The sequence below is a fragment of the Pipra filicauda genome, unplaced genomic scaffold (genome assembly GCF_003945595.2).
Source record: "Pipra filicauda isolate LSUMZ 115617 unplaced genomic scaffold, ASM394559v2 scaffold645_size190756_pilon, whole genome shotgun sequence".
Taxonomy (NCBI): domain Eukaryota; kingdom Metazoa; phylum Chordata; class Aves; order Passeriformes; family Pipridae; genus Pipra; species Pipra filicauda.
The window spans coordinates 88,262-107,160 of record NW_024104804.1 but is presented as its reverse complement, the minus strand read 5'-3'; the positions used below and the strand labels follow the sequence as shown (position 1 = coordinate 107,160).

The 18,899-nt window shown below is 48.7% G+C and overlaps 1 protein-coding gene across 1 annotated transcript in view; it reads left to right on the top strand.

The window, feature by feature from the left end:
* Window positions 1-241: 241 nt before the first annotated feature.
* The window catches only part of LOC120324665 (unconventional myosin-Vb-like), a gene marked incomplete at its 3' end in the record, with an annotated part of 106,069 nt that continues 87,411 nt past the window's right edge, over window positions 242-18,899 (top strand). Inside the window, exon 1 of the mRNA XM_039388403.1 lies at window positions 242-361. Within this exon, the coding sequence (XP_039244337.1) occupies window positions 335-361 (27 nt within the window). The remainder of the gene's footprint in view (window positions 362-18,899) is intronic.

Sequence of the window (18,899 nt, the reverse complement as noted above, 5' to 3'; positions counted from 1 at the left end):
CCAGGGGAAAAAAAAATTATTAAAAAGGGTTTTAAAAAGATAAATAAATTAATAATAAAATCCGAGGCGAAGCGAACCGAAAGGAGCCGAGCCGAGCCGCCCCATACCTGAGCGGGGCGCGGCGGAGGCGGAGCGGTGCTGCCTCCTCCTTCCTCTCCCCCCCCTCCTACTCCTCCTCCTCCTGCCGCCGCTCCCTTCCCTTCCCGTCCCCGCACCCCGGCCGGCCGCGGCGGGTGTAAAGGTCGGTGCGTCCGTGTGTCCGTGTGTCCGGCTGTCGGTCCGCCCGCCCGCCCGCCGCCCCCATGCTCCGCGCTTAGCGCTGCCGGCCCCAGCCATGTCCACCGTGCAGCTCTACACCAAGGTGAGCGGGGAGGGGTCTCTGTGCACGCCTGTGTTTTCCCGGGATCCCGGGCCGGGGGCTGTTTACCCGGTCCTGGAGGGGCCCCGCAACTTTCCCCGCACCCGCCGGGACGGCGCCCGCACGTGCGCGGGATGCGGAGGGGGCACCCCCCGCACCCCCACGGGGGTCCTCGTCCCCTCCCGGTCCCCTCCCGGTCCCCTCGCGGTGCCCTCGAGGTTTCACCCACCCAGGTTCTCTGCAGGAAAGGGTGAACTTCGCCCGTGGGTCGAGGTGGTGGCGGCGGCGGCCTCGCCCTCCGTGCGGTCCGTCACCTGCGCGGATAAAAGACTCTCAGCCTCCCCAAATCCTCCTGCCCCTCCCGCCCCCCCAACCTCCCGTACTCCTAACCACGGGGGGTGGAAGGAGAGGAAGACGCAGTCCGTGGAAGTGTCTTAACTCACCGAAGCGCTCCCGGGGCGCCGGGTTTCCAGAGTCCTTTTTTGTTCCGCAACTCCTGGATGTGATCCCTTGGCAGGGGTGTAAAGGGACGCACCCGCTTCCTCATGGCAGCCGGGGAAGGTGACATGGCTGGTGGCCTGGCTGGGCGCTGTGCTTCAGAGGGGCACCCAGAATTGCTCCTAAAAAGCGATCGTTGTGGTTAATGGGAGGCTCAGGTGCTGCTTTTTAAGCAAAGCCTGGGATCTAGAAAAGATATCGCCGGGTTTTTCCGTATTTTTTTTTTTTAATTTTGTTTTTATTTTATGCTATGGGATACTTGGGTATTCCCTGTCCGTGGCCAAACTGGGCTGTGGATGCATCCCACGCAGTTCGGGTCTTTCCGCCCCTCTTCCCAGCGAGAGGTCTGTGTCTGGAGAGATCTTTGCTGACTGACTTGTCCCGATGAAAGAGCTCCTCGCACGCAGCGGGAGATCTGCCCGGTACGGAGCGAGAGCGGATACGGACAGAGCCCTCTCCCTGTGCTCTGCATTTTCTCGAGGCTACCCGGGAGTGCCGCGGGCAGCCGGGATCCAGGGAATGTGCTCTGTAAAAGCCATCAATAACATTAGGCAGGGGCTCATCAGGAAAAGTGCTTGGCTTCAGAATGGGTTTTGCTGAAAGACTGTAGAGTGCCAGCATCATGTATTGTAATAATGAGAATTTTAGTGTTTTAAACTCTTCCCGTGACCGTGGTCAGCATGGAGATGCTGCCAGATTGCCACCAACCCTCTCAAGGAAGCACTTTTTGTCTCTGTGCTGGTCTCCCGGGCTTAACTTTGTTGCAGATTTCTGCTTCTCGTAACTCATTTTGCGAACAGCTTTTATGTAACATTGGGGGTTGCCACTTATTTTTTTTTTTTGGCTGTTGCTATCAAATGGGTGGAGGATGAATTGTGGTTCTGGCGGCTCCTCCTTTGAACCTGTGGGAATTGCAGAAGCCCCGCTGGACTGAGCAGGGCTGTCCGTGAAGTGGGCTGGCCTCCATCCTTCTTGGGAGCACTTTAAAAGCGGAGTCTCAGGTTTGGAAAAGCTTTTTCCCTTGGAAAATCCGAAAGGGAGCAGAAGTAAAGCTGTGGCTAAACTGCTCTGACCGCAGCATCTCTTTGGATGAGTGCATGGATGCGATAGAGCCAGCCTCCTTCCTCCCCAGGGATGCTTCCCAAGTGCTGTGGTATCCCTGGTCTCTGAGCTGATTAAAACTACCTGGTTAATTGATTCTTAACTTGATGATCAGCTAATTAACCAGTGTTGTCTTTTTATGCTGGCTTGGTTTGGTTTATATTCCTGTTGGTCTGTTGAACAAGGTGTAAGATGCCTCCTGGGGTATTACTTGGGATCCTGTTACTGTGTAGGGACTTTTCCCCTTGGGAAGTGGTGGGGATTTGGTGACCACCTGTGTGTGTTGTAAATTTTAGATTTATTTTTAACAAAAACAAAGATTCTTGGTGAGAGCAGGTGTTTCAGCACTGGCTGTTCTGCAAGTGCCTGTCTGTTTTGCAGCAACGTTTTAGGGATGCAGCTGTTTTGGTAGGTGGTGGGGCCATGGGTGATGCCTTGAACCCGCAAAGGGTCATCTGTGCAGCTGAGTCACGGTGAAATTTAGGACTGTCCTGCTGGGTTGTCTGCTGCATGGGGCCTCTGTGCCAGCTCGGGGCTTTGAAGCAGCAGGAAAATGTTTCCTGTGACTTTGAGAACACCGGGAAAAAAAAAAAAAAAGAGCAAAGAAGGCTTAAAAGTCACAACAAACCCAACAGCCTTGAGATGCTGAGCCTGGTGGTGGTTGCTGCCAGAGGTCCCTGAGAAGAGAGGGATCATTAAGGAGGGTCCTGGTTCTTGCTTGCACATCACCTCTGTGCAGAAGGTGACTTTCCAAGTGCTTCAAGAGGTGGGGCCTCCTGGGTTGCCTTGTTGGCAGGGTGGGGATGTGGCGTTTTGAGGGAGGATGCAGAAGGAGGGGAAGGCAGATGCTGTGGCTGGAATCAATAGTATCTTGCTAAGAGCCGATCGATCCAACGTGTGGTGTTGCATTAGCACAGCCACAACACTACCTCCCTTGGAGTTCTTCCTCCTTGAGCTGGAACCAGGGTGAGAGAAACTGCTGGAGAGCCACTTTGGAGTGTCCAAGTGGGACTTCTCCGGTTTTCCCACCGCTCCTTCTTACTGGACTGCAATGGGAGCTGATGTGTATTGAGTAGAGAGCCCTTAACTTCCACATGATGCTTGCAGAAGACTTTCTGAGACGTTGTGTGGACATGTAGCAGTGTCTTAGTGAATAAGTTCATCATCATGCTGGTGAGTTTGGTGTGTCAGACTGGGCACTGCCCTGAGGAACATTTTAAACTGGAGAGCAACCCATCCTTGAAACACCAGCAGCTCCAAGTTGCTGGTGGAGGCCCTCTCCATGTGATATCTCCCTATGCCCCTTTAAGATCAGGGCTGACTGGTGTTTAATAGCCCCCATCAAACAAGATAATTAGTAGCTGTGCCTAATTATGAGCATGAGAGTAGTTCCAAAACTGCATCAACCTTAAAGCACGTAGGACTCCACTTGGGTAAATAGTTATGGAGAGACCATTCGAATACCCTTCTCACTCCCAGTGCTTTATCTGGGGACTTTGGGGTTTATCTGGCTGTGGATTTTGTTCTGTGGCAGAAGCAAACAGGAGTTTAGTGCATGTCCCAGCAGAAGAGGAGCTGTGTGGCAAAGGGTGTGGACCTGGTCCTGGAGCTGCTGGCACCAGCATGTGCAAGAGGAGTAGGGCAGGTAGTGGCATCAAGGATTCCAGCTGGCAAAAACCTGTTCCAGATGGAAAGTGCTGGAGCCTTGCCCAACCGGTGTATTGCCCAGTTCCCCCAAGAAACACCTTTCTAGGGCTGCCTGGGCTGGTCCTGCTCTGCCACATCCCCGAGGTGCCCAGCTGCAGCACTGCAGGCAGACGGTTTGTTTCTGGGCAGGGCAGTTTCTCAAACCCTATTTACCTGCAGCAGGAGGCAAAGGCAGCTCCCTACATGCAGGGTTCTTTCCTTCCTCTCCAGCCAGGGCCCTCCAAAGAGACCTGTTGCTTATGCAGCTAAGCTACAGCCCAGGTAGCTGCAGTCAGTCCAGGTGAGCCTGTGCAGGTGCCAGCATTACCCTGTAATGAGGTAACGGGGATGCTCTGCTCCCTGGGCTGGGTGCTGGGCAGGATGGAGGAAGGACATCACCCAAGGAAGGTGCCATCCCCAGCAAAGGATTGATTTGCAGCATTAATTAGCAGAAATTAGAGTTGTTTGCATGGCTAGCCTTTGTTACATTGTAAGGCGAAGCTCTTCATGTGACTAAAACAACTATAATTGCTTTGGCTTCTGGGTGTTCTGCTCTCTTAAAGGTGCTTCTTAAAATATGTTAATTGTTCTTTTAAGTATAGCCTCTGAACCTCATGCAAAACAGTGCTTCTGCCAGGAGAGGGAATGAGCTGTGCCTTTCTGCTCCCGGGGTGTTGTGCAGCACAAGATATGCTCTTTGCAAGGTTTGCAAGCTCTGGGTAAATAAGAAACCAGGGTATTTATTTTTTATACTCTCTTTTTCCCTCCCATTGTACAAAGTGACTGTTACTTGCCAAGTATTTTCGCACAGAGGATAGAACTTAATGCATTAAAAAGTCTTCTTCTAATGGCTAGTGTTGAGTGTAGAAAATGCTCTGGTTTTCACTTAAAGTTGTATTAAATAAAGTAACTGGAATGAATTGGTGGTTTCTGACCCTGGGGAGAAACTTTTCAAAAGTGAATAAATGCTGCCAGTGTGATCACACACTGACTGAATCAATGAATTGGCATAAACCTTCTGGCATAAAAGCTTCTGAAAATGATTTATCCTTCAAGGCTTGGGGAGGATTCATCCTTAGTGTGTGCCTGTGTGCTGGATTGGGGCTGAGCAGCGGCTGGGAAGTGAGAGAAGATTTTCTGTGGATTGTGATGCCTAAAATCTTCGGGAGAAAAGACTCTCCAGGCAGTATTAGATAAAATAGAGAACAGCTCTTTTAATGAAGGCCTTCTGGCCACGGAGTATGAAAGGTGCTTACACTTTTGTATCTTTTGCTGATTCTGATATTAATTGGGACATCCAATCCTAAGACCCCTTTTGCTCTGGCACTACTCTCAGAACTGTCCCACTGGAGTCCCTCCAATGGTCTTGGGCCTTGTATCTTGTTTTTTCTACCATATCTCCCGCTATTCTGGTCCAGGTGCTCATCCCAACAGAATCCAATGGAATGCTCTTGCTAAACATTTATTGCCTTGAAAAAAGCTGTTGAAAAGACGGTAAACAGATGGTTAAATGGAAGCTTCAGGAATGTGACACGCAAGCTGTGAGAAAGTGGTGGTCTAAAGTGAAAGAAAACTACAGCTACGTGAAAATCTACAAAACCCCTCAAAGTTTTAAAAATTCTAAATTGTGTAGAGCAAACTTCTGGGAATAAGAGTGGGGAACAGGGCAAGTTTGGGGTTCAGCCCCCGCACATCAACAGGACCTCTGTTGCAGAGCTCCTGAACTCCTGCTGCTGCCATTTCAGCTGCTGTTAGGAAAAGCAGGTTATACTTGAAGGTTTTTGGCTTTTTTTTCCTCCTGTATTTTGGATTATGAGAACATGTCTGGGTCAGTCCACAAAGGGCAGGGACAGCTTGGAGGCCACACTGGGATTTTTATTTAAGGATGGGGCTGCCTCGCTGAAGGAGCTGAGTCTGTTGGCATCCCCGGGCTCCTCCTGATCCTGCCTCATTATGAGCTGCAGTCGCAGAGAGAAAATCATTGAAATGTAAAATATGATTGCTCCAGCCAGCTCTCTGCAGCTGGGGACCGTGCCAAGGGCACGGCCAGCGCCGCAGCAACTCGGGGGCCTCCTCGGCTTCCCCGGGATGGCACGGGGGTGATGAAGGGAGAGCCAACCTGGGGTTTAAAGACCCTCCAGTCCACTGCGTCTGAGGCCTTGAGCATAGGCAAGGAAGGTGGGAGATTGTGGCCTGGGGGGCATTTCCCCCCTCGGTGGGCATGGGATGGCCCGAGTTCACCCTGTGTCTGGCACTGCGTGGGTGCCCTCCTGGCACCACAGGGCACGCTGTTCCAGGAGCTTTGTGCTGCAAAAACAATCCCATTTTCTTTTCTGTTTGTGCAGTTTTTCGTTTTGGTTGTGCAGTTAATAGCCCCTGTGCTTGGGTTAGATGAGAGCCACTGAGCCAAGGAACATGGAGCTCAGTGCAGGTGCTGGGGCACAGCCCCAGGAGTGATTCCAGAAGGGATTAATTAGCTTGATTCCAGCTGTATGCCCTCTTGCTGGTTGGTATTAATCAGCCTGCCTATTTAAAAAATTATTTTTAAGAATTCCTGCCCTGATACTGTTTTAAGGGTGTGAAATTGGGGTGTGGAAATCCCAGTGCGTGCAAGCCCAAATGGCAGCGATTTGCTGGGTTAACTCCAGGGTGAAGTGTGGAAACCTGGGAGCATCCGTGGGGTCTGCAGCCTCAGGCTTATGCTGGTTTTTATGGGATGGGATGGGATGAATCATTCCTACCCTTTTCTGCACCGAGGAGGGAGTTTAACTGAGGTTATTTGTCACAGGCAGCCTGGCTGCTGTTGAGGAATGTATTTACAAGGGAGGATTTTTGCTTCGTTATTCTTTTCTGATGCCAATTACCTAGGCATAGAAAATAATGGCCCTGAACATGAATTTATGCATGTCTTCTGGTGACCAGGAAAGAAGTCTATGTATGTTTGTGTCCGTACTTTTATACATTATATTTTTTTTTCTTGAAGCTGATATTAGTTTGCTGTAATGTGGTGCAGTTCTGAGCAGGTTGGACTTCCAATTTACACACCACTTAATTTGTAGCTCTGTTCAGAAAAGGAGTCACATACTCTTACTGGGACAGTTGTCCAGCAAGGAATCTACAGGAGTAGCCTAACTTGAGCATGAAGGTGGACTTTGGAGCTTCCAAGTTAGCCAGCAGTGCAATGGGTATCAGGTAGCATAGATGAAACCCTGAGTTGGGTGTTTTTGTGTGGTGCTGTTGTCTGATCTTTGACCCTCTGCAAACACAGGCACTTTGTGGTGGTTAAAGGAATATCAGCGTCAACTACAATTCGGGTCGGGAAGATGACCGCTGTTACTGCAGCAAAACCTCAAGCTGTGGCAGACACCTGAAGTGTTTGCAAAACACTTTAGTGAGGAATTTGCTCTTCAGCAAAGCTGAGAAAAATTCCCTGTGAGCTTTCTGCGTCTCGAGCTGGCTGTAAAGCAGTTGCCCTCATATGCCTCTGGCCTGCTGTAAGACACGTTTTGTGGGGCTGGGTTGGGTTTTGGCTTAGCTTGATCCTTTAAATATGAGCAGGGACCTGTCCAGAGATGGTGGCAGGGCTGGGAAGGACTGGATTTGGTGGGTGATGGGCTTCATTTGGCCTTCCTCGTTGGAACACTCCTTAATGTGTTGCCTGGGTCACGGTAAACTCATCAGTTTTACTAATGAGACTTGTTAAGGGTTTGGTATTTCTGCTCTTTGCCCCTCCTGCGATATCCAGAGGGTTTGGAAAAGAGTGTCCCTACAGGAAAGAGCCTGCAGCCTGGAAATGCAACTTTATCTCCAGCTGTGCTCTCCTTTCTCCTTGGTTTGTCCATGTCCAAAATCTCTCTAGTTGACTGAAACCTGCGAGTCATGGGAATGGGTTAAACATGTCAAAGTCTGGACTGTAGGACAAGATACAAGCAATGTAGTCTATAAACCCTTACTATGGGCAATGTAAGCCCTTAATTGCAGGTTAGGACTCCAGACTTGTGGCATGATGCAGGATGACCCACATTGCCACTGTCCGCCACGACTTTTGACCAAATCCCATCTGATTTTTAAAAATTTTATTACTTATTTTCTCCTCCACAAGCAGTTTTTTGTAGTACTGACTTTTAGTCTCCTGTGTTCGTCCATGTGAAGCCAGTGGTGCTGCTGGGACCTTTACACCCTGCTCTGGCACTTTCAGCAGATCAACCACAGCACATGTAAAAGCTTTTGTTGCTGCCCCAACTGTTCATGGTGCAGGGCAGGTTGTAGGATGCCCTGTCCATCTCCTCCTTAATGTACAGGCATTGCCTCTTTCCTTTCATGTTCCCTATGTTGGCATTGGGGGTGATACCAATGGGGTGACTTTGTGTTCTCTGGGTGCTCCAGGTGTTTGGTGCTTACATGGCACCTCAACAGGAGACATGTGCTGTGTCACAGAATCCCGGAATGGTTTGGGTTGGAAGGGACCTTAAAGCTCACCCAGTCCCACGCCCTGCTGTGGGCAGGGACACCTTCCACTAGACCAGATTGCTCCAAGCCCTGTCCATCCTGGACTTGGACACTTCTAGGGATGGGTCAGCCACAGCTTCTCTGGGCAGCCTACTTCTCCAGACAACCTTTGCCCACCTATCCATCCTGATTTTTTTGATGTTCCTCTTGGCTCTCATCCATGAATCTCCATTTGCCACGTGCTTCCAGCTTAACTATTTCTTGAGAACATGCCTTTTCCAAGCTTGGGATTGACCAACCCTTTCAGCTCACGACCACTTCCCATCCTGCTGGACTATGGGCTGCCCCGTGGTGAGCGGATTTGTTTCCCTGGGTGACTCCACACCTCAGACCCAGCCAATCCATACCTTCACCCTTCCTGTGAGTCACTGCCCAAGCTCCTTGACGAAAGTGTCACCGAGGTGTGATGTGCTGGTAGGATGTGCTAACCACCACTTACAGGCAGCAGAATGTGTTGTGGGTGAATCACAGCCACCACTTATCAAAATGACACGTTACATGTCGGGGATGTGGCTCAGAGAGTCACCGCTCTTCAAAGGAAAGAGACCCTTAGTATATTTAAAGATGGGCTTTTTAAAAATCATGGGAATGTCCGGCTTCTTCCAAAAGCCCCACAGGGATGATGATTTTGGGTGGTTCAGGCAAACCTTCAGCTGCCAAATACCCGAGTGGGCTGGATGTGAGCAGGCAGTGGGGGCTGTTGACATGTGTGTTACCAAATGAGGGTTGAAAATTAATTTTTCTAAAGAAATAAAAATAAAAAAAAAAATCTGATCCTCGTGCCTGCTGTGGAGCCAGTCCTTGGTGCAACACCCCAAGCGAGCAGAAAGTCGGTGTAAGCACATCCCAGGCAGTGAGTGGCTGCTGAGATGCTGAGATGATAGAAGCTGTAATTTTCAATCTAATTAAGCTGAGTAACTCCTTGTGGATTTGTGCTTTTTAATTACTGTGAGCTCTGATAATGTGGCTGCTGTGGGCATTGCTGTTTTTTGGGCAGTGAGGGTGATGTTCCCCTGGGGTGGAGGAGTGGGTGCCCACTTTGGGGGTGGTGTGGGGCTCAGCCACGGACACCCAGTCTCCTGGTGGGGTGGGGCTGGAGAGCTGGAAGTGGCTTTCACATGGCAGTGCTGGACTGCTGTGATCTTGGATTGGTCCCCCACCTCCTGGTGTCCTGTTTGGGGAACAAGTTGTAGGAGAGCTATACAGACCTAGGTGGAAGGTAGATGTGGGAATACTGGTGTGGCTCTCACCAGCCTTTCTGTAGCTGGTGCTTGCTTTCACCACCACGTTTGGTGGTAAGAAATAAAATGCTGAAGGAAATGGAAGACCAAGTGCCATCATCCAGTGCTTGGTTGGCGCCTTGTGTCACCGTGCTGTCCCCTTGCCTTCCTGCCTCACCCGGTCTGGGAATAAATCACTTCTTTGCCTGGATAGACTGTGGACACCTGCACTCCCATCTTGTAGCTAATGGTACCATTAAGGCATGTTTTGGCTGAAGCAAGACTTTCAACAGCACTAAAAAGCTCTTCTGGAAGCCAGGTTTGCATGAGGTGTGAACATCTCACCCGGGGGCAGGTGGAGAGCTGCCCTCAGGGGTGTCTGCAGGGACTCCCCTACTCTGAATACTGGAGTTTTCTCACAATGGCTTTCAGGGGACAGAGGTCCCAGGGTGCTGGACCTGCCCTTGGCTCTCCCATAGCATGTGTTTTATGGCCCTGGGCATTATAAATACACTATCCAGAGAGATAAGAAGCTCGTGTTTTGCTCCTGTAAACCCTCGATATACCAGCTTTCAAATCTGTTGCTCTCCTTTCCTTTCTGCTTATTCTCTTTTTTTGCTTTTTCTTTCTAAAGCCTTTGTTTTTGTTTTCACCCTGCCTCAGCAAGGAGATAACTTGTTCCTCCCTGTGCAGGGTGGCGAGAGGAATGCTTCTGCTTCGTCTGCCCTGTCGTGGAGGATGGAGGCAGAGCTCTTAAATAAAATGCTTCATTTAAAAATAAACAAAAAGGAAGGAAGGAAGGAGAAAAATCTAGGTGTCTTAGGCATGCAAAATCTCAATTCTAGAAAATACTGATGATCAGGGTTAAAGGGCTGATGCTTTGGGTGCAACCAGTGGCAGGAACGGGGCTGTGGATTTCAGCCTCGGGGCAAGCCGGCCCTGCTCCTGCTCATCGGGAGCTGCTTTGAAGCCTCGTGTGCTCTTGCCATGCCAAAATAAACTCGAGGGTCAGGCTGTCAGAACTAATCTTCGTCTTTTGCTCTGCCCTCCCCGCTGTTCTTCCGGGGAGTGGTGTCTGTGCTCGCACCCCTTGCTTCAGGAGGTCCCTCCCAGGCGTGGGGACCCTCCCCTGTGATGCCAGCTGGGCAGGGGTAGTGCTTTGAGAAGCCTGAGCTGCCCGTTTGCTGGACTGTCAGAATGGGTCTGAATCATCTTTAGTCATGAAACCTGCTTGAATTTCCCTTTCAGCACGCAACGCTCCGTGCAGGAGAAGATGGGATGGCTGAGGCAACTCAGGCTGTGCAACTCTTGAGTCCCCAAAAAATGAGCTGCCAGCAGACTTTTCCTCCCCAGGCACTGCTCTGCCCAAAACAGAGGTTTGCATCCCAAAGAAGTCCAGCATCGGGCAGAAAAACCAGTGTTCTCACTCAAATGGAAACCTCCCTTTATCCAAAGTGTGGTGCAGAAATCCGTATTTAAAAAAAAAAAGACTATTCCTACAGAACAGACTATTCTGTTTGGCAATGCCAGAAAGTCTGTAGACTCTCAAAAAATAATTTTTTTTTAAATGATTTTTCTGTGTGTGTGTAAAAGGATGCTGTCTCCTGCCAGTCTTTGCTCTGGTACAAAGTTTCAGGCCCTGGAAGGTCGCGTGAGGTAAATCAGCAGAATGCAAACCCTGCTGTTACTGACTAAACTTTGTCCGGATCTCATCTAATCACCAACCTGACAAGTATTTAAGAGCTCCAGCTCTTTTCCTGTGAGAAGGGAGTTCAGTCCCAGCTCTAGTCCCTGGAGCAGCACTTGTCCCAGCTGAGCATCCTTACAGAGCCCTGGCATCGTTTGCTCCAAAGGGTGATATGTTTGCCTGAGTGATTCCTTGCTGTTATATCCCAATTTTAAATGGTATTTTCTTTTTTTTTTTCAGTAGCAGGTTTACTGTTTTTTTCCCTTTTTTAGTTTCAGATTATTCTGCTTTAATATTTAATAATTTGCAACATATTACCCAGATTTAGCCTGTCATTAATCTGTAGCAGCGTGGTTTTTTGATTTCCCTGTGTGAAGAGAAGACTGGATGTTGTGGCTGATAGAAAATCCCTGTGATATTAGTGTGCAGAAGGGCTTTAACCATTGGACCACACAGCTCATAACTAGTGAGGTTTCACCCTTCTGGCTTCTCTGAAGGCAGTTTCTTGTTTCTCTGCATTCAGTACCAAAGGCTGAATGTTTCTAAAGGAAAAACCTTCCAACAAAACAATATAATTTTCCTCGGTAATACTTTGGGGACAATCTGTTGGCGGCTGTTTTATCCAGCATGCCATCTCTCGGCTTATAACCCTCTTTGATGTGGCTCATTCAGGGGAAAAATGGCATTACACACTACCTCAATCACTCAGATGTCAGAGAGGATATCGCGTTTGACTAATCAGGGGAAATTTGGGAAGATTTAGTAATGCCAGGAGACATGACCCACTTCCAGTTAAACGCTTTTCAGACAATAGAGATTGTGCTAAGTGATGGGGGAGGGAGTAGCATTCACAGGGTAGGAATAATTAATAATTCTTCGTTATTTTACATTCATTGTGCTGACCCCTTCCCAGGTTTCGGATGGGCTTGCTTTCTTTTTCCGTTTCCCTTTTTTTAGAATAAGAAAATACTGGTGCTAACTGGTTTTCAGCAGACGTGTGTTACCTGGAGATGTCCGTCCCTGGGCTGCAAATACCTGTCCTCTTTGGGATGTGGCTGATGGATGCTGGGATGTGGCCTTTTTGGGTGGCTGTTGGGATGGAGGGTGTTGAGAGCTGTGGTGCAGCTGTTGGTGACCAATGTTGGCTGGGGATGGGGAACCTGGTGTGGGAGTTTGCCACTCAGAAGGTGCCCACCTGATGATGTGCATCTTAAGTACATAAAAACTAAAGAATATTAACCCATAAAGCCAGCTTTCAGTGCTTTCTTCATACCACAAACCACCTATGTAGCACATTCCTGTTCCTGTGAGCTTCTGGCCAAAACAGCAACAGAAACTGCAGAGTTGTAGCACTGTGATGTTGTAAAAGTGTGAGAAAGCCAAACCTTGATGCTTAAGTTTGTAGTATATAAACCTCTCCTTCAAAGACAACAAAAGAGAATGTTCCTTAAGAGGTAACTCCATAATTTTCAGCGGTGCAAGTTCTGTCAGGCAACTCGTGGCTGTTGCTTTGCGCAAGGTTTTATCTTTGCAGCCATGTGAGCTGAGCAAAAGCAACTTACTCTGCCTAAAGCTTATTAAACCCCTTATTAAAAATAGTTCCGTAATCCTTCCGGAGTACAGCAGCAACACTTCTGCCTTAATTTCATATTGCAGCTAAACTCTGGCAGTACCTTGCAATTTGCTGTGCTGGTAAGAATGTCCAACGTGATGGGGCAATGTCAGAGCCCACCTGAAAATGGGAAGAGGAGCTGTGCTGCATGGGCAGCCTTTTGGGGGAAAAACTCCTGTGCTGGAACTGCTCCTGGCTTCTAGAAGGGGGTCCAAGTTTTCAACCATTTGTTGTGATTTTTGAAACCAAGCTTTTGAGCGATCATTCAGGTTTAGGTGGGTTTTAATGCTCTGGTTTTGCCTGCGGCCGTGGGCTCTGTTGCTCTTTTTCCACAGTATAAAATCAGCTCTTGTTTTCCAAGTAGTTCCCCAAATTCTGTCCTTTGAAGAGCCACGTTACAGTAAGCTTTTAGTATCTTTACCAAGGAAATTAACACCTTCCTTGGGTTAAAGTCTCATTTCTTCTGCCTTCGAGCTTCGAAGTCAGTAGGCTGACATTTTTGGCTGCATCTCTGTTGATAAATTCTGCTTTTACATGCAGCTACAGACACAGCTGGAAGATACGTAGCCCTGACGCTTGTCTAGATAGATTAATTTCCTTTGCACACCTCTGGGTGTTTGGTGAATTGGTCTCTGGGGGCTCTGAACTCCAAATGGTCCTTGTGTCCCCAGAGTGACTCGAGAGGAGTTTCTGAAGCAGTAGCAGTGGATGTTGAAGCCCTGATGGATTGAAGTCATGTGTGATGCTGAGAGCATATGTGGTCTTTGGGTGACTCAGGAGTGATGGTACCTGGCTGGGCAGGAAGGTGGTCTTGCTGACACCTCTCCTCTCTCTCATGTGCTTGGGAAGAGTTAAAATATATCTGGGGTCTGGACAAACCTGTCCTGGAGTCAGGCTAAACTTCAGTGTAGTTAATTTATCTGGAAGGGGAAGGGGGTGTTTTGGAAGGACTTGGCTCCATTCCTCACACAAAACACATGTAATTTTTCAAGTCAGAGCAGAGCAAAATACAGAGGCCAAGGCCTGAGACAGCCAGCCCAGCAGCTCGGTGTGCTGCAGATGTGTGCAGATTTGAACCAGGGCTCATAATTGGAAAGATGAAGAGCTTTTGAAGTACCCCAGGCGATGGAAGAGGCCCCGACTGCATCTGCCTCACCTGCTTTAACCCCACAATGAGCACTGACCCTTGTCTCTCACAGGCTTTGTGCATAATTTATGTCTGATTTGAAAGTTGGCTGCTGTGTTAACACAGTTGTCCATGAGTGAGGCTTGGAGGAGTCCCTTGGGAGCTGCGGCGCCCATCCACAGGGTTCATGTTGGATCGCTGAGATGCATTAAAGATGTTTAAGTTGTTTTATGGAAGCAGACCAGTTAAAAATGGAGACATGGCTTTTTTCACCTTTTGTTTCAAGGCAGAGCTTAAAGAAATCTGAAGCCACCAGAGAAGCATGTGTGGATCTTGTGCCCTGGTAATAAACTGGCATGAGGGGGTGGATGGGGCCTCCTTCATCCCACAAACCCTTGACTGCACTAAATGTGGGTGTGAAAATACAGTAGTGGCCTTTAGCCACTAAACAAACCAGCTGTTTGTGGGGCTGAAGTGACACCTGAAATCTAGATGGGTCTCTTCAGGATTCATGTGTTGCTTCAGTAACCAAGCTGCTGGTGCTGGTGGTGATGCCCTGGAGCTGCGTCCTGTGTTGTCCTTCCCACGAGGCACGAACCTGTGAGGATGCTCTGAGCCCCCCCCCCCAGACTGGGGAGGCCTGAGGTCCCCTGTACAGGGTGAGCAGCTGCTGAACTCTCTGCTTGTGTTGAACATCCCTTCCACATACTCACAAAACTCCCCATTTTGGGGGATTTAAGCCTTTTCTGGGGATGTCTCTCGCACTTTATTTTCTGCAGACTGAGCGTGTGACTCTGGGGATAAATTTACTGTGGTGATAAAGCACACATTAGGAGGGATAATGATATTAACTGTGGCAGTCTGTCTCACTGCCGGAGCATCCTCTCTATTTTTTTGTCTTGTGATGAGGAGAGATTTGTGGCTTATTTCCCCCAGTGTCAGTGCAAAACGAGACATGGGCTTTCTCCCGTGCGTGCAAATCCTGGAGGGAGTTCAGAAGTGTTGGAGGGACAAGGAAATCCCAGCTCGTGAGCTTTCCCAGCTGGTGTTTCTGGCTGGAATCAGGCTGTGGGGATGCTGAGGTTTGCTGGCTTCCTTTCAAACAGAGCCCAGACTTTTGACAGTGCTTTGCTGGTAGCTGGACAGAGGGGAAGCGTCCTCTGAGAACAGGATAAAATGCCCTTTAAACAGGTTAAACTGCTTTCCTGTGAGAAGGGCTGTTGTGAAAACCAGTCCCCTGGGGTTTCTCATCAGAGCTGGCAGTCTGAACGAGCTCACTTTGTGGACATGCTGTGCCCATCAGTGCTTCTCTGGGCAACCTGTGCCAGGGCCTCACCACCCTCACAGGCAAGAATTTCTTCCCTCTGTCAGTGGGAAGCCACTCCCCCTTGTCCTGTCACTCGAGGCCCTTGTCTGAAGTCCCTCTCCGCTGACTGAAGTGAATGACTTAAAGCATCAAGGAAAATCCAACAGGAGGTGAGCGCTGGGCCAGGCTGGATTTGCTCTGCAGGGTTGCTTGGCATGTGGCTTTCCAGCATGATGCAGTCGGTGCTGGAGCCATCCTTTAGCTCTGCAGGTGGAAGTGAGGCTGTTTTGCAAACACAGCAAGGGGAGGACAAGGGAGAGGAGCGGAAAGCAAATATTTGCCTTTTGGAGGTTGAACCCACCCCTCTGATGCTCTGATAGACCCTGCTCCTCTCACATTGGAGTCTCTGCCCTTACTAAAGCGGTTCCAAATGTACCATTTGTTTATAGAAAGTGGGTCTTATTCCACTGTGGCTGGGAACTGGGAGGCTGTGCTCTGACACTGCCTTTAATAATGCTCTGATAAGGGCTCCCTGCCGTCCTTGCAGGGAGAAAGAGGCTTATCAGGGAGCAGTGAGCAAGGTGATAGGTGCCACGGGGGGGGAGGAGGGAAACTGGAATGATGGCAAAGACTGTTTGGAGTTTGGTAGCCTGCCTGGCTGGTGAGTGAAGAGGGTGGGCATGGTATTAGGTTGGAAGGCACCTGTGCACTGCTCATCCCCACACTCTGGGAGGAACAGAGGTTAGGGCATCACTTCTCTGATCAAACATCAGCCCCCCAGTATCAGAAGGACATGAAGCCAGAGGAGATGATCCAAGGGCTGGAGCCCCTCTGCTCTGGAGCCAGGCTGGGAGAGCTGGGGGGGTTCAGCTGGAGAAGAGAAGGATCCAGGGAGACCTGAGAGCCCCTTCCAGAGCCTAAAGGGGCTCCACGAGAGCTGGAGAGGGACTGGGGACAAGGGCTGGAGGGACAGGACAAGGGGGAATGGCTTCCCACTGGCAGAGGGCAGGGTTAGATGGAATATTGGGAAGGGATTGCTGTCTGTGAGGATGGTGAGGCCCTGGCACAGGTTTCCCAGAGAAGCTGTGGCTGCCCCTGGATCCCTGGGAGTGTCCAAGGCCAGGTTGGACGTGTCTTGGAGCAACCTGGGATAGTGGAAGGTGTCCCTGCCCATCACAGGGGCTGGAATGATCCATAAGGAGATAATCTTTAACGTCTCTTGCAAACCAAACCATTTGGGGGTTTAGTGATTCTGTGATCATGGAATGGGATGCCTCTAGAAGCAAGAGGTGCTTGTGGTTTTAGGTCTGAAAAACTGTCTTTATTTGGGGCAGTAAGTTTGAAAGTGCCTTCAAATGTGCAAGTTGAAGGTTAAAATACCACAGTGTGTGGGCAGCCCCAACACAACCTTCAATTTGGCATTTCCCAGGACTGACACATTGGTATGTTGTTCCCAGGTTGGAGGGCCATAAATGATGGCCAGATGCACTGATCCAAATAGGGATTTTTTTTTTTTTCCTTAAGAAGGCACCTAAAAATACCCATCTGAAAGTTTGCAGCAGCATCCAGTTTCACCATAGTGTGGGACAGGGGAAAAGACCTGCTGCTGCCCAGAGGCATCTGAAATAAAGAGCAGCTGTGAGGGGGCATGTTGCTTCAGCAACTCTCTGCTTTTTGTAGATCCATCCTCTTCAGAGACAGTCCTAAATCCCTGCTGCATCCATGGATATGCGTGACCCCTAATGCCTCTTCTGATCCATTTGGATTTTAGGGGAAATTTCTTCATGGAAAAGGGTTCTTAAGCCCTGGCAGTGGTGGAGTCCCCATCCCTGGAGGGATTGAAAAGCTGTGTGAATGTGGCACTTGAGGACATGGGTTGTTGGTGGGCTTGGAGATGCTGTGGGAACACTTGGACTCAATGATCTTAGAGGGCTCTTCCAACCTAAAGGATTCTGGGATTCTATGATTCAGAGGTTCTGTAAGACAAACCTATAACGTGAGTAATGCTGTGGGTTATTATGTGTGCTGGTTTGCCCATGGGAGTGGCTGAAAGCATCCACACAAGTTCAGGTAGCCCTATCCAACCACTGGCCCATGGATTTTGAAGGAACTCAGCTATTGGGACTGACCATTTTGTTAGAAAGGGCAGAAAGAAACTTTTTGTTTTGGGCATTCTGAGCTGGGAACTGGCAGCACAGTTTGCAAAAGCTTCGCTTTTATAACAGAATGAAGTGGGATAATGTAGTGTTTCTTCAATTTATTTTTCTTCCCCTTGTTTTATTCATGTGCCTAAAAAAGCATTCCCTAGAGGAGAGAGAAAAGTCACAGTGCAATGTTTGGTGGAGATGGATTTGAGTTAGTGTTGGGCTCTAACTTGAGTGAGATGCCCTACATCTCTCCTGAGTTGTCTTCATGCACTCCTAAACTGCTTTAACTTCAGGGTGTATTTTCATGTGTTTTGCTGCCTTTTATTTTATAATTAATAATAATTCCCACACACACACTTTGTGTGGTAAGAGTACGTGTAACTAAACCTTGAAACAGGTTTAGTCCTCAGCCCGTGCTGATGGGGCTTCAAGGCAAGTGGCATCAGGTGTAGTGTGACCGTAGATGCATGTCCTTCCCAAAGGGAAATGCATCCCTTGGATGAGAACTGCATTTCCTGGTCTTGGAGCAAAACTCCTGGGGCCTGAACTGGGGAACAGGTAGTGGGAATAGAAATCTTACAGCTGGAGTGTCCCTGGGATGATGTGGTGCTGGGATGAGCCAGAGCTGAGTCTTTCCTTGATGGAAACTCTGCAGCCACAGCCAATGCCCAGAGGTAGCCTGTAACTTGGGGGAAGGAAGAAATGCTCCTGTAACACAGGGAGGGATGTTTATATGGGTAAATACATCTCCTGTTGGGATATGAACGTTGCCTTGTGCAAGAGACACGCAAGAGAGGGGCTTTGTTTTGGGGATGGGGAAGGCAGAAGTAGCACCCAATGGCTGAGAGAGCTTTTTTTTTCCATTTTTTTTTTTTTTAAATCTATTTTTATTTTCCCCTTCTGATTGGACTGTTTTGTTCTACGGGCACTTCAGTATTTCATGAGAGCTTGTTGTTTGATCTGTGTGTTAGTGTGCAGCTGGGGCACCCGCCCTTCCGAGGAGAAGAGATAACCTTAGATTTGCCTAATGCACAGGGGATGTTGCCAAGTCAGGGGAGAAATTCAATCCTGAAGGCGAAGGCTAGAAAAGATGCATTTAGTGGTGTGGTAGTGTTTTTTGGTTGTTGTTTTGTTTTGGTTTTTCTGTTTGTTTGTTTGTTTTTCGTTTTGCTTTTTCGGTTTTGTCTGTTTGTTTGTTTTTGTGTGTGTGTTTATTTTTATTTTAATTTTTATTTTAATTTTTATTTAAATTTTAATTTTAATTTTAATTTTAATTTTTTTTAAATTTTACTTTAATTTTATTTTAAGTGGGTGCCTGTGCCCTTCTTGCAACCCTTTTGCCACTTGGACAGTCTTCTGCACGTTGATCTCCTTCCCTGAGCCCTTCCTGCAGAACACAAATGCTGTTTTGCTAATGGCATCACCTCCTGAGACTCAGGATTCACCGGGTGATGGAGATGGTTTGTCCTGCATCCCTCCTTACTTAAGCTTTTTTCTCTCCTACGTCTGTTAGAGGAGATTGAATATGGGATTTAGGGGATGGTTTTCCAGGGGGTTGCTGTGTGGTGTAAACAAGAGGCTGCAGGATATCAATGCTGGTAGATCTGGAGAGCCAAAATCTCAGTATTTTAGCTGGACATCTAAAATTA